This window comes from Leptodactylus fuscus, chromosome 1 (genome assembly GCF_031893055.1).
Source record: "Leptodactylus fuscus isolate aLepFus1 chromosome 1, aLepFus1.hap2, whole genome shotgun sequence".
In the NCBI taxonomy this organism is placed as follows: Eukaryota; Metazoa; Chordata; class Amphibia; order Anura; family Leptodactylidae; genus Leptodactylus; species Leptodactylus fuscus.
The window spans coordinates 276,302,820-276,317,381 of record NC_134265.1 but is presented as its reverse complement, the minus strand read 5'-3'; the positions used below and the strand labels follow the sequence as shown (position 1 = coordinate 276,317,381).

Below are 14,562 nucleotides of genomic sequence, written 5' to 3'. Positions count from 1 at the left end.
CAGGGGTCCTCAAACTTTTTAAACAGTGGGCCAGAGGCAGAGCAGGTCATACAGACATCAGGAGCGGTGCCCTCCAATAGGTAAAGTGAAGTGCGCTCCATGGCCTGGCCCGAGCTCCCCAGGAGCTTCATTATAAATGCACGCCTGCCGACGTTGTCGGCGGGGCCAGACAGAAGTGCTTGGAGGGCCGCAGTTTGAGGACCCCTGGTCTATGGTGTTTGTCTGTCTCTCCATCATTCAGGTTCCTCTGCGGAGCAGAACCAAAGAGTGTCCAGTGCATTTGTTAAATGAAACCTCATAACCTTCTATGGCACTGTAAAATGTTGCATTTTGTAGCATTTCCACAACGTGTGGGATTTGGAATGCTTTTTCTTTGCCCCAAAATAACAGCACTGAAAAAAGAAACTAGCTTGTTTCCATTGAAACCGATAGGACAATTTTCAGGCGTTTTTGAGGCAGAAAGGGTTCCAGATGAAGCAGCAATGCCTGGTTCACATCTGAGTTTGGTATTCCGTTCATGGAGTCCGTTTGGTTCACATCACATGAACCAGGCCTAAGAACCTGGTGAATCTGATGTGTGAATATCACTTAAGAGCACTACACCTATTATACTCTTTCATGAAGCCAGTTACCTTTATAGAGGCACCCAACAGATTTTATACACCAGTCAGAGGCCAAACCTATTTTATATCATACAAACTTCCCTTGTAAATATGGGAGAGAAGGCATGGGTGCTGGACAGTACACACCTGTACACACAGTGGGAGGCGCCCTCCAGTAGGATACAGGTAAGGATGGGGGAGGTTCCATTCACCTGCCTGGGGGGTGTTTCCTAGCATTTGTTTAGCAGCCTGAGGGAGGCTTATGGTAATCGTATGTGGATAGTATTGTCAGAGGGAGATATTTGATGGTGGTGAAGCTGCACAGGACGTGGTAAGTGACACCTGCATGGCGGTCATGGCTTTGTCTTCAGGTGAGATGTTTTGTATGAGTGTCCTGTGTACTGTAGTGTACAGGCGACCATCACTGCTGCTGCTGCTTCATCTGATGTGATTTCTTTGTGTGTACCTGAGGCGCGCCCTCCCCTTCCTGCAGGTATTTGGGACACAGGAAACTTTGTGAATTTTGTATCACCATTGTTATATGAGGTGTATATAGTGTATCCATTGTTATATGAGGTGTATATAGTGTATCCATTGTTATGCCAGCTGTATATAGTGTCTCCATTGTTATGTGAGGTGTAAATTAGGTTCACCATATTTATACTAGGTGAAGGTGTTTATATAGTGTCACAATTGTTATGCCAGGTGTATATTAGGTTCACCATTGCTATACGAGGTGGAGGTGTATATAGTGTCACAATTGTTATACGAGGAAAACTCTGTGAACTTTCTGTTCAAAGCGCTGTGGGAAGAACCACGATGCGTTCCCGGCGCAGTCTTTCCCGTAGCGCTTTAGCACTGCGGATTGTCCCGTGGGTCCTTAGCCTAAGTCCATTTTCACATGGTCAATAGCTTGAATTGATATTTGTAAACCAAAACCAGTAGTCATCCCAAAACAAGGCAGTTCCGCTTTGGATCTTTTTGGTACAAATGAAGCCACAGGTAGAACCTTGCGGTAATAACAGACGTGGATAAAACTGCGCCAGTTAATCAGGTTTATGTTCAGTTTCGGATGTATTTGGGTTGATCACACAGCCCTAGTAGGGATCCAGCAAATGAGTAAATCTTCGATATTAAAGGACATTTGAGCCCATCCAAGATAAATGGTAAGCTATATTTCGGCTGCTGTAACGTTCACTGTAGATTTTAATGTAAAGTTCCATATGGGTAAATTCGGTTCATTTCCCTGTTGCAAACACTTTAAGTTTATATGTGGTAATAAAAGTAAGAACATTTTATTGATCTGTCGGAATTGCTGTTTTCTGTCGTTACAATCCTTAGATTTAGGCGTAGTACATACTGGGTTCAAACAGACAAAACACTATAAATGCAAAAATAATAATGTACTGTGTGTTCATAGCTCAGGCTGTTTTATTACTGTTTATAGTCAGGTGTGTGCCCTGATGCCTAATAAATCTTATATTTGCACTCTTGCTTGTAAACTTGTTTACAACGTGATCACAGTATAGCATTATTACTCCGAGTGAAGCAATGCCAATATACTTAACACTTTTTGTACATCTAAAATTCTATGTAGAGCAATACCAGCTATAATATTACTTTTGCATTTTTGGATAACCTTGTTTTTTATGACTATGGTGCCAAAATAGTCTGTTCACATAGTGAATAAAAATATTGGATTCCACCAGAAAAATGCCACCTCGAAGACTGGGAATACAAATTATAATTTTATATTTTTGTTAAATACTTAACAAAAACTTATGTATGCCATGGAACTCTAGGGGATCTCGCCCCATCTCACCATGCAAAATCCTACAATCATCTGTATTGAAATCTAATGTAAAATCCATTCATTTCTATAACACACTGCCTATGGCAAGATCACGTGTACAGTCCCGACATCTGTTGTTCTATTATGGTGGATGTCTTAAAGGAGTCAAAGGAATTCTACCAAACCTTTCTGAGAAGTAAAAACATGATAAAATAGATGGCAAAGAGACTGGCATATACAGAAATATTTACAGATTTTTTTTTCTTTTTATCAAGGATGTGAAAAACTGATTAACATTGGCCAGCACATGTACATGGATCATGTGCTAAACACTTACGTGTGAATAAGCCCCAAGCCCTTACTGTATCTAATATGCCTTTGACTTAATGTGGACATTTTTTTTATATCACTGACTCACATCGAATCTCTGGAGGAAAAAATGTAAGCGTATTCCATCTCATTCGTTGTTATGGAGTATTCCCACCTAGAAGCATCACAGACTTCAATATTAACAATGCAAAGAAGTCTTCTGTAGTGATCAGCGAAAAGTATGCTAGAGAGATCTCTGAGACATTGCAGGTCTTCTCCACAGATACATACTTGAATGTCCTTCCTATATGCAGCCAGTGTTATTCCTATGAACATAATCATATCTATATTTGTTGATAATGAAAAGATAAAACATTTTTCCAAAAATAAGTAGTTAAAAATAATGCAACGTTTTAAAGATTTTCTCTAACCATCTTAGTGGTGACAGTCTGTTGTCTTGATCGGATGCCATGGATATGACCACAAAGGCAGAAACTTTCTATGGTCTGGGACTTGTTAGGAACCCAGCTATGATTTTCTTATTGTAGCTGGTTTATCAGGCAGGGACACTACATGTATCAGAAGATATCCCGGCCACAATAAGGAAATCATGGCTGATTTTCTGACCTTAGAAAGTTTCTGCATTGGTGGTCGTATCCATGGCAACCGATCAAGACAACAAGACTGTGACCACAAGATATTTAGAAAAAATATTTAAAATTCTGCAAAATGTTTACTTATGTTTGCAAAAATGTTTAACTTTAATTATCTACAAATTAAAAAATGGTTATGTCATGGGAATACCAATTTAAGGATGACTTTTATATGTAAAAATGATTTTGGTTATGTTTCAGAACACAGGATACCTAAGTGTTTTTTTTTTGTTTGTTTTTTTTTTCCTTTACAGAACGCAAGAGGCTCCTGGTCATCATAAGAGCGTGCTATTTAGGTGTCCGGTGTCATGGACCGCTACCGTTATTTTATATTTAACCAAAGGAGCATGGTAGTGCTGGGAATCCTCCAGATTGCATGTGCTGGTGTGTGTGTGGTATCTGGTTTTATGGATGGAGCCTTTCGTAAAGAATCTACACTGGGGAAAACTAGAGTGCCATTGTGGGCTGGAATGGTAATGCACTTTATTTCCAAAAGGGGTATCTATTTTAATAAATTTTTTTGTCTTGGTAAAACATCCAATTATTATTATTATTTTTTTATAGGGGTTGTCTGGATTAGACCGCTCCCTGTCCATTGTTGGTGGATGGTTCAATAGAGATGAGCGAACACTATTTGAAACAGCCATTTTGAATAGCACGCTCACATAGAAATGAATAGAAGCAGCACGCAGACTTTGCCGGCAGCGGGCCGCTTAACCCCCCGCGTGCCGGCTACGTCCATTCATTTCTATGGGAGCGTGCTATTCGAAACGGCTGTTTCGAATAGTGTTCGCTCATCTCTATTCATAACATAAATATTTATTCCCTTTGAATCAGTTTCTTTTATGTTGCAAGAAAAGTTGCAGTTACTTCAATCCTTCTTTGAAATGTTCACATGTCCAAACATGGTGGTGGTGGTAAAGGATTGCATGTGCTAAATATTATAGAGGGTTTCCAACCAAAGCATAACATCGTACTTCTATTACTAACTCCGAAGACAGAATGGTAGCCAATGTTTTATGCATTTACAGTAATATACATTTCAGTTTAGCAGCCATTTCTCAGTTGTGACCACTGTAAACACAGCCTTACTGGTTGTCTATGCAATGGCCAGGTTTTAGGTGACACTCTAATAAGGGACCCTTCACACGGAGTTTACGCTCTGCTGATTCAGACACGTATACACGAGCGCTTCAAAACACATCCCATTCACTTCAGTGGGAGTGCGCGTAAAGCTGGCTTTACACACGCTCCCATTGGAGTGAATGGGATGTGTTTTGAAGCGCTCGTGTATACATGTCTGAATCAGTGGAGTGTAAACTCTGTGTGAAGGGGCCCTGAATTTCAATTACAATTATATGACAAATTTCAGTGAATCTCCTTTGTGGCAAAATGTTTACAGGCAAAGGCGCTGCAATAGAGTTAATGTGTTAGCCTGACTTTGAACAGTGCATAGAAGTAGGGTGAAAGCTTCCTAGCAGAACAAGCCCTACATATATCCACGGCTGACCAAGTCTGCATGTGTCTGAGTGAGCAGAGGAAGAAGCTGCTATCAGACTGCTGATGATGGCTCATCTGTGTGGGAACAAAATGGCCAGTCATGTTGAAATCCATGCCTACCCTGACCATCTATTAGGGGCTAACTCATAATGATGACAGATTGCAATGTTTCGAAGCTCTCTGCTTCTTTCTCAAGTAAATTTAAAAACAATTTCTGAAGGCTGCATATTTATGTACAAAAGGACACTGGGAATAGAGTTTTAGGAGGGAAGGGTGAAGGGGAAAGAAGGTTATTGGTATTTACAAGTGGCATATACAGGTAAACAATTCCACAGTTCCCAGGTTCTTATAAGTTTATTGTTTTTTGTTTTTTTTATATTTCCTACCCACTGGCTAACACGGAACAAAAAAAACATTTTCATCTATTAGGGTACAGACAGGAGACCTCAAAACCCATTGTATGGAAGGCTGACCCTGCACATATTGGCAGGTTTGGCTGACATACATCTACTGTAATTCATATGCGCAGCTATAGCTGCTTCTAGCTGTGGTATTCCAAAGTGAAAGGTCCCCACATATAAGCCGCCTTTTAGTCAAAAACGCTAGTAGTCTGTGAAGATCCATTTTTCAAAAGTAAACGGTAGTCTGATTTATATCACCACTTCTGTTCCTAGATCATGTCTGTTCCTGGTGTGCTGGCTTTATTTTCATCCCAGAAGAAAAATCCAATTCTAGTAAGAATCTTCTCCCTTTCTTTGTTTCTTCACTTACTTTCTTTGTTCTTTACTTACAGAACTGATGTTATTTATCCGTAGGTGAATACACTTATCGCCTCCGCAGTTTTCTCTTGTTTCACCACCTTGATCATTGTAATCTATGCGTGTCTAACTTTGTCTTATGGAGAGGATGATGATGAGGCGTTCTCTTATACTCCTGTTCACATTATTCACACAGTAAGTACTGTATGCTTTCATGTCATTAGCAGAAATGCATTTACAGTGTTATAAACTGTAGTGAAAGAATTGCTTAAAATTTTACAAATGCCATTGATTTTAAAGTGTAGTTAAAGGGCAATATTAATAAATAAATGAAATTGTTGTGTCTTAAATATAAGCATTTGGCAGATAGATATGTGTGGTTAAAACAGCACTGGCATTCCCATGTAGTTTAGAGACCGTAGGGCAAAAATAAGTTTTTGTTGTTTTTTTCTGATGTGCTTTAATGTTGACACATTTACTTTAATAGTTTTGTATCTTGCTCATTTCCCCTAGAAGTTCATACTTGGTCGGCTTGTTCAAGGAGCAAATGTTGCTATGCTTGTGGCTTCACTTTTCAGTCTTTGCATAGCCATTAGCATTGCATTTATGGGATGCAGAAGTTTACCACACTGTATGTGCTATGACAACATCACTGGAATGGTGAGTAAATGGTAAGATGTTTTAGTATTGTTCATTCAGGACAGTGGCCAAATAGCATAAATTGTCTTTGGTAAGTTTAATCACAAGCAGTGTTTTGGGCATCCACCTGGAAAATAAATTCAATAGGGAATTCTTCAAGAAACGCGTAATTTACCCCAGTCATGATGTCCCCTACATTAGTGCAAGGGCGCACATGATTCATTGAGAGACTCCTCATGAATAAGTGCATCCTCCTGGGGTGTCCTCATGTCTAGGTGCAAATCTACTTCAGTCCCAGGTCTGCCATAGAATTTACTGGTATTCACACGACTTTTGTGCCATAAATGACAGTGACTGTAGCATGAGTGCAGACTCCACCTACTTTCAGAAAAGTGGTGAGGCTGGCGCAAAACAGACACTTGAGGTGACATTAGTTGGAAATAAAAGATTTGTGACTATTTTATGCCACTTTTCTGTTGTAACTACAATGACCATTCACCCAATGTGTATAACTTAAAGGCATGTGTTTAGATGCCAGGACTGTGGCGTTGGTAGGCCAAAACACAGACTCCGACTTTTTCCACAGCCAGACTCCTCTTCCTACTCTGGCTCCTTCACAAAAGGCTAACAGCCGTGGTGTCATTGAAGTTGCAAATCTCCTCCTAGGAAAGTAAATATGCAATAGTTTAGGCTAAGGCCTCACATTATGGAAATGTAGCATATTTTGCTGTGGTTTTTTGAGTCCGGAATGGCTTGAAAAAGGGATGGAAAATATAAAGGAAATCCATGCCTCATGCTCAAAACTTTAGCAAAATCTGCAACATTCTTGCTCTTTTCTTAAGATACCTAGAATTGTCATTTTTCTAACTGTGTGTGTGTGTATGTATGTGTGTGTGCGCACGCGCGCATATTTAATATCTTTTACTTTTTATACATTGTTATATTTTTTTATAGGAATGGCTTCATCCTGACCATGAACAGCCTCAGACTCTTGAACTTGTGTGCACGTTCCATGGTGAGAAAATTTTACATTTATATACAAACTATATGCATCTAATTTTACGTGAAAGTCGCTTTCACTATATTGTGGTGGGTAGGTATAATGCGCCTGTGCTTGTAGCTGATATTTCAGAAGCATTTATTAATATAGTGTCCTAAATTACTAACACTAGGCCCCAATTTTATGTACTTTCTCATGATTTGGTATTTTGCAACAGTTGAGGCCAGTAGTACTGTGAGTCCCTGTCAAAGCTCTAATGTGTCTCAGCAGCTACAGTGGTATTGAAAGTTTGTGGACCCATCAGAATTTGCACATATTTAAGACTTTTGAAAATCTGATGTAGTCTTAACCCCTTCCCCTTTTTTTAATTTCTCCACTCTCTTCATGATGCTACCATTATTGATTCTGTGCAATGTACTGGGAAGCTGGAAAAAAATTCAGAATGGGGGTGGGGGGTTTGAAAAAAAAAAAAAGAGCTTATGAGCTTCGTTTTTACGGCGTTCACTGTGCAGCCAAAATGACATGTCACCTGTATTCTATGTTTTGGTACGATTCTGGAGATACCAAATTTATATGGTTTTGTTTACATTTTAACCCCTTAACAAAAATCCAAAACTGTGCCAATTTTTTTTTTCTGACACCTGTAACTTTTTCATACTTTCGTAAACGAGGATGTATAGGGCGTCTTTTTTTGCAGGGCTTGGTGTACTTTTTGGTTAAACCATTTTGGGGATTGGTATTGCATTGATCGTTTTTTATTAAAAAATTTTATCAGAGGAAAAACAGTGAAAAAATGGCGGTTTGGCACTTTTGACTTTTTTTTTTTTTTTTTTTTCCTGCTACAGCGTTTACCGTACAGGAAAAATATTTTTATAGATTTGTAGAGCGGGCGTTTTCAGACACAGGGATACCTAACATGTATGTGTTTCACAGTATTTAACTACCTTTATATGTGTTCTAGGGAAAGGGGGGTTATTTGAATTTTTAATTTTTTTTTTAATAAATATATATATATATATATATATATATATATATATATATATAATTTATTTTTTTTTGCAGTTATTAGACCCCCTAGGGGTCTTGAACCCCAGGGGGGGTCTGATCACTAATGCAGTGCATACCGGTTATGGGTTCTAGATTTAAAAGACATGTTGATCCAGGGTTTTATACTGACTGCCAGATTGGAGTCAGGAAGGAATTTTTTTTCCCCTGAAATGAGGCAATTGGCATAAGCCTCGTGGTTTTTTTTTGCCTTCCTATGGATCAACACTGTAGGGATTGTAGGGTTATAGGTTGGACTTGATGGACTAATGTCTTTATTCAACCTCATCTACTATGTAACTATGTAAGTTGAATGAGTCAAAATTAGTAGTTTTCTTAAAAAAAAAAAAAAATAAAGTCTATCCAATATTGCATATCTGTGAGTGGCAAAAGTATGTGAATCTATTGGATTAGAAGATAATTTGTCTTCAGGCAATGGGATGACAATCAGGTGTGACTAGGTGACCTGTCTTATTTAAATAGCAGGGATCTATCTTAAGTCTGATCTTCACAACACATTTGTGACCCTGTATCTTGGCCCAAACAAAGGAGATTTCCAGAAAACTGGCATGAGGGCTAATAAATCTATTGTAACACCTCGGCACTTCCTAAAATGTGCCCTCCACCACCCACATTACAGAATCTGGGCTGGAGGCAGCGCCGCACCTCCCATGTGGTGACCTGAAGCGAGCGCATCAGGCGACAAGCTGTCCTGGACTGGCTTAGCACCGAGCGGTGGTTTGGGGAGGCCACTGGAGCAGCGCTGCTCCAGCAGCCTCCCTTCATGCTCAGGCAGAGAGCAGGTCCTCTCCGTGCCTGCTCTCTGCCTGCGAATGGTGCTAAGCCCCGCCCCCTTTGCTCCACCCCACCCCCTTCGCTCGGCCACGCCCCTTTGTCCCGCCCCCTCCTCCAGGGGGGGCAGCTTTCTGTAGTTCGCCTCGGGCGGCAAAAGGGGTAGGTTCACCCCTGGCTGGAGGTGCACGTTTGGCGCAAGAAAGGACCTTGCCAAAAATGTGTGCCTCAATATCTTCCCTCTACTCCAGGTTTCTGGCATAAAGGGAATGATGAATTTGCCCTTTTGTGTAAAAATTGAGAAAAATCAAAACCCAAGGAGTGGTCAACAAGCAGAGATCATGTGAAGAGCAAGTTGTATGAGCTACGAGATATTTTGCCATCATCGATGGAACAATGAATTCTGTATTATAAATGTCAGGGCATCTGTCTGTGAACTGAACCTCAAGAGAACATGGGTCATGGAGCAAGACAATGGCCCGAAGCACACAAGTCATTCTACCAAAGAATAGTTCAAGAAGAATTCAAGTTTTAGAAGCACCTGAAAAGAGCAGCTATTGGGAGCAAACCCACCAATGTAATAATATGGGAGCCTTCACACAGAGTAAACGCGCGTGTATTTTCGCAAAATACACGTGTAAAAATAAGACCCCCATTGACTTCAATTATATTTTTTACACATGTAAAAATACGCCTGTAAAATGTCATTGAAGTCAATGGGAGTCTTATTTTTACACATGTATTTTTACACGTGTATTTTGCAAAAATACACGCGCGTTTACTCCGTGTGAATGCTCCTAAAAGTTGAAGTTGTTTTGTATGGAGGAATAGGCTAAGAGTTGACGTTGCTTTGTATGGAGAAATAGGCTAAAAGTCTTCCAAGCTGATGTGTGCACCTACCAGAGATGTTTAGATGCAGTTACTGCTGTACAAGGGGATCACACCTCATACTGAAGGCAAAGGTTCACATACGCTTTACATTCTCAATAGATGGCAAGGAGGAACTGGAATAGCACAACTACCTCTGGTTTATTAAAGGGGTGGATAGTACTCTTGATGAACTTCATACAGCCAGGGTGGAGAGGCAATGCTACCTGGATAACAGGGCATTTATTAAATATAATCTCATTTAAGTTAGATCTCAGTATTATTACCTGTAGCATAAAACATGACTGACAAGATGTAAAGCTATATTGTTTGCGTTTTTTAATATATTTTTTTTCGCCTCCTATAACAATCGTTTTATGGGGCATTCGGGATGTGGTTGTGTCAGTCAAGTCTTTGTATCTCTAACTATTCTGCTATTGTCTAGTAGTATATGTGTGCACAGTAATAATTGGTAAAGGATCTGACTTTTTCCCTTTAGGAGGAGATGACCGTATTTTCAATTCTCCTGCACAGTTCACAGAATCTAGTCTGGAAACAGAAGAGTTTTCTCGGCCTCCTCCGTATGTCAGGCTTTCGTGACCTTGAATCACTTCTAGTTTTACCATCATCACAAGGACTTGTATATATGAGGCTTTTTAAGCCGGTGACCGTTTCGTGTACCATCCTAATGTATAGTATTCTACTTGAACTTGTCATTTTATGTGTTTTTCTTTTAATATGTCTTCTATATGTTGGCCCTATTTGCACTAAGGTTAAATAATGTTTGCAGTGGGAACATCACATGGCATCATATATTTTGACCCTACACTAGTTTGTTCCTCCTTCCATAGTTTTCAATGAACATCACAGATAATCTGCTCCTATTCATGATGACTTTAAGGCTGCAGTATGTACCGTATTTTTCGGACTATAAGATGCACCGGACCATAAGACGCACTAAGGTTTTAGAGGAGGAAAATAGGGAAAAAAAAAATTTTAAGCAAAAAAAATTGGTAAAATATTTAATAACCTAATAATATAATATTTCACCAATGTAAATAGAACCAGGGGCTTTCGGACACAGGGATACCAAATGTGTATGTGTTTCAACAGTAATGTTTTTGTTTTATGTATTCTAGGGATGTGGGGGTGATTTGAACACATATATATATATATATATATATATATATATATATATATATATATGTGTGTGTGTATATATGTATAATCTCATCCATGGATGGAAAGAGACACCCTGCAGTGAAGCTATGCAAGAAGAGAAAAAGGGGCGGGCCAGATGGGTGAAGGAGGTGTGGTTTTCTAAGCAAACTTGAAAACGCCTCTTTCACCCATCTGGCTCGTCCCTCCTTCACTGCCTCTCAGATCTTGCTCCTGCAATGAAGCCACACAGGCATGGAAGTAGGGGCGGGCCAGACGGGTGAAGGAGGCGTGGTTTCAAGCTTGCCGAGAAAACCACGCCTCCTCCTCCCGTTTGGCCCGCCCCTCCTTCCCTGTCTGTGTGGCTTCATTGCAGGAGCCAGATCTGAGAGGCAGTGAAGGAGGGGCGGGCCAGACGGGAGAAGGAGGCGTGGTTTTCTCGGCAAGCTTGAAACCACGCTTCCTTCACCTGTCTGGCCCACCCCTACTTCCCTGCCCCTCATATCTCGCTCCTGCACAGGACTGACCTCATTTGTGCATTCATATCCAGAGTTACATGAAGTGTACAGGTATCTGGCAGATGGTAGTGTCTTGTGTCTCTTGAACACTATTTTATAGTAGCTGTATCCATTGACAGGTGTTGTTGCAATTTGCAGCTGGAATAAAGATCAGTAATGAATTTTGTGTAGGTAAGAACTGAATCCTTTCAATGCTCCGCGTTCCAGTGCCATTACTGGACCCATAGTACCCACCGGACCAGAAATTATGACATCCTGTTTGATTTGCTATCACCTCTGTAGCCAGTCACTGGCCTAGTGTAGTCGTATGTCATCGACTGACTGGCTTCAATATTCAGGATGACATCATTACTGGCCCAACTGGAACCATAAATTGCTGGGAATGGAGCAATGTTGCTGGAACATTGAAAGAGTAAGTACATATATACCTTATAATAAACATTTTCCTGACACTAAGGCAATGACTGCTACTTTTAGGGCCCATTCACATGGAGGAAAATGGTGAGGAATTTGGTGTGGAATTTCAGCGCTGAAAATAAGCCTCCCATTGACTTCAATCGGTTTCTTTTTCTGCTAGCAGAAAAAGGAACCAAAAAGGAACCCACTAAAGTCAATGGGACACTTTTTTTTTTTTTTCAGTGCTGAAATTCCACACCAAATTCCTCACCATTTTCCTCCATGTGAATGGACCCTTAAATACTTTTTTTTTTTTTTTTAAATACTGCAATGATAGCCCTGCTATAAGGCACATGGCAGATGTGTTGTAGGAATTTCTTTGAATGAATATCAGTTCCATTCATCTGAGTGGGTTGTTTTAGCATCAAGCACTTCAGAAGAGACCATCATAAATATTAGTCCACAAATGTGCCATGTGTAAATATACACTCATGTCCACTCTTTCAGTTTGTATTTGCCTTGAGTTAATGAATGTATTTAGCATATCCCAACAATATATCTCTCCTTCCTTCTGCTGCGTTATTGGGTCATACAGTAAATCCATGTGTGTTCTGCTAATTAATAGGGGTGCATAACTTTTACTAAACAGCACCTGGTGCTAGAGTTGTGATATAAAGTAGTGGTATAACTTGTCAATATGCCACAAATGTCTGTGGTAAGCCTTCTCAGGGAAATACGTGTCGATATGGCGGGACAGTGGACCTGTCATTGACATTCTAGCAGCTATCCCATAGCCACTCTGGGTGGCATTTTAAAATCAAGGACACGGCAACAGTGTACTACCTATTTATTTTAATACATTTTATATTGTTATAAAAATTAATTGTTAATAAAATGTTATATTTTGGTATGGCTTATCCCTTTATTATATGTATACTAGTTGAAAAGTAATGTAAGAAGAAAACTTTTGAATATACATGCGTATCCATGGATTGAGCTGTTCTGTACTTACTACAAAGATGCTGCTTCCTGTGGATAGGTGTAAGCCAATTCATATACTGTATATCAGAACTTTAACAAAAAAAATAACTGAACGTCAAGTTTTTGATGCAGTTTAAAATTTAGTGTGAATCATTAAAAGGGAAAAAGTATAAGGCTGAGTTTACACTATGCATTTTTGCTTTAAAAAAAATAAAACCTTCATGTATTGTTGTAGAAAAAAATGCATGTTTCTCATATAATTTTGAGCAAAAACAGTGTAAACTCAACCTCAAAGGGTTTTTCAGAGCAAAAAATACCATTTTTTTTTTTTTAAAGTTCTGTTTGTGCTATTAATAGGCTAATAAATACACCCAAATACCTTCAGCTGTGTTTTGAGTGATTTTCTCGGTTTCTCTGAGAGCTCCCGGCATCCCCTACATTTGTTTACATGGTGTAGCTTCCACACTACCTCCTTCTCACTCCTCCCTCCCCTTCACTCCCTTACAGCCCCTCCCTGTCTCCCAAGTTATCCCACCCACTACTTGCTCTTCCCAACTAACTCAGCCCACCCCATAATATTTGCATGTTTGTAGACTTCCCTTCTGAAATGGCTCTGCCTTTTCTTTAACTCTCCACACTGTGCACAGGCTGGAGACACCTGCGCGCTAGAGATGACACCTCTACTGCGCATGTCTCTGAGACTCCTTCGGCCTGCGAAAGCACTGTTGAAGAAGAGGAGCTGTTTTCAGAGAGCAAGACATATGAGGGGGAAGTATTGGTGACGTTCAGTTTGGGAAACGTAACATCACTGGATTATCAGAAAGCGTGCCTTAGGCTGCCCTGGTGATCGGGGTAATTGTACATTTTATTTAAACAAAGTAAATTAGAAGTTAGGGGGAGGGGGTTTAGTTTTAGGGGTTCATTTTTATTGTATCCTGGACAACCCTGTTAAAGGCAGGGTTTTAAAGGCAAAGTTCCGCACTACAATGATGCCTTTAGTGCCCCCCTCATTCAGTCTGACTGTACTCAGGTTGAATGTGGAGCATGAGAAAGATTCTGCAGCCTTCACCTTGTTGGACACCCCCATTCAAAGATGGATCTCCCACATCAGACTTGTTTTTCCATTACAACACCAAAAAAGTTCAATTGAACAGAAATCTGTGAAGTTTGAAGGCCAAGTCAACAGCTTGAACTTTATCATGTCAGTCAACCAATTCTGATCATTTTTTGCAATTACCCTGATAGGCCACTACAGAATATGGTTGCTATAAACACTTGTTCTGAAGCTAAGAACAGTGTCCAAGACATTTTGGGACGGCTATGTCCATGTGGTTCTAATAAAGACTGTTTTATAAAGGTTCCAGGCGTGCAGGATTTTTTTTTTTTACTTCATTTACATGGCTGCAGTGTCCTTTGCACCTCCAAGCACTGGGTAGATCAGACCAGCTCTTTCTAGTTACTGTGTGTAGTGAGCTGGGTGTGGTGGAATAACCCAAGGTTTCACATTGAGGCAGGTGGCACATGTCAAGTAACATTCCCAATAACGTCAGGAC

The 14,562-nt window shown here is 40.0% G+C and overlaps 1 protein-coding gene across 1 annotated transcript; it reads left to right on the top strand.

The window, feature by feature from the left end:
• Positions 1–850: 850 nt before the first annotated feature.
• Positions 851–10,556, top strand: LOC142195606 (uncharacterized). The gene is made up of 7 exons (XM_075265517.1): positions 851–933; positions 3,611–3,829; positions 5,531–5,590; positions 5,672–5,809; positions 6,128–6,274; positions 7,208–7,268; positions 10,456–10,556. Exons 2-7 carry the CDS (start codon positions 3,665–3,667, stop codon positions 10,554–10,556), a joined length of 672 nt encoding a protein of 223 aa, XP_075121618.1. The 5' UTR covers positions 851–933; positions 3,611–3,664.
• The last annotated feature ends 4,006 nt before the right edge of the window (positions 10,557–14,562 follow it).

What these genes read in the sequence shown, in the direction of transcription:
- LOC142195606 (XM_075265517.1), top strand. Translation starts at nt 3,665, where the DNA reads ATGGACCGCTACCGTTATTTTATATTTAACCAAAGGAGCATGGTAGTG. An exon ending in TGCCATTGTGGGCTGGAATG is followed by an intron (nt 3,830 to 5,530) that starts GTAATGCACTTT and finishes TTCTGTTCCTAG; the next exon opens with ATCATGTCTGTTCCTGGTGT. An exon ending in ATGACAACATCACTGGAATG is followed by an intron (nt 6,275 to 7,207) that starts GTGAGTAAATGG and finishes ATTTTTTTATAG; the next exon opens with GAATGGCTTCATCCTGACCA.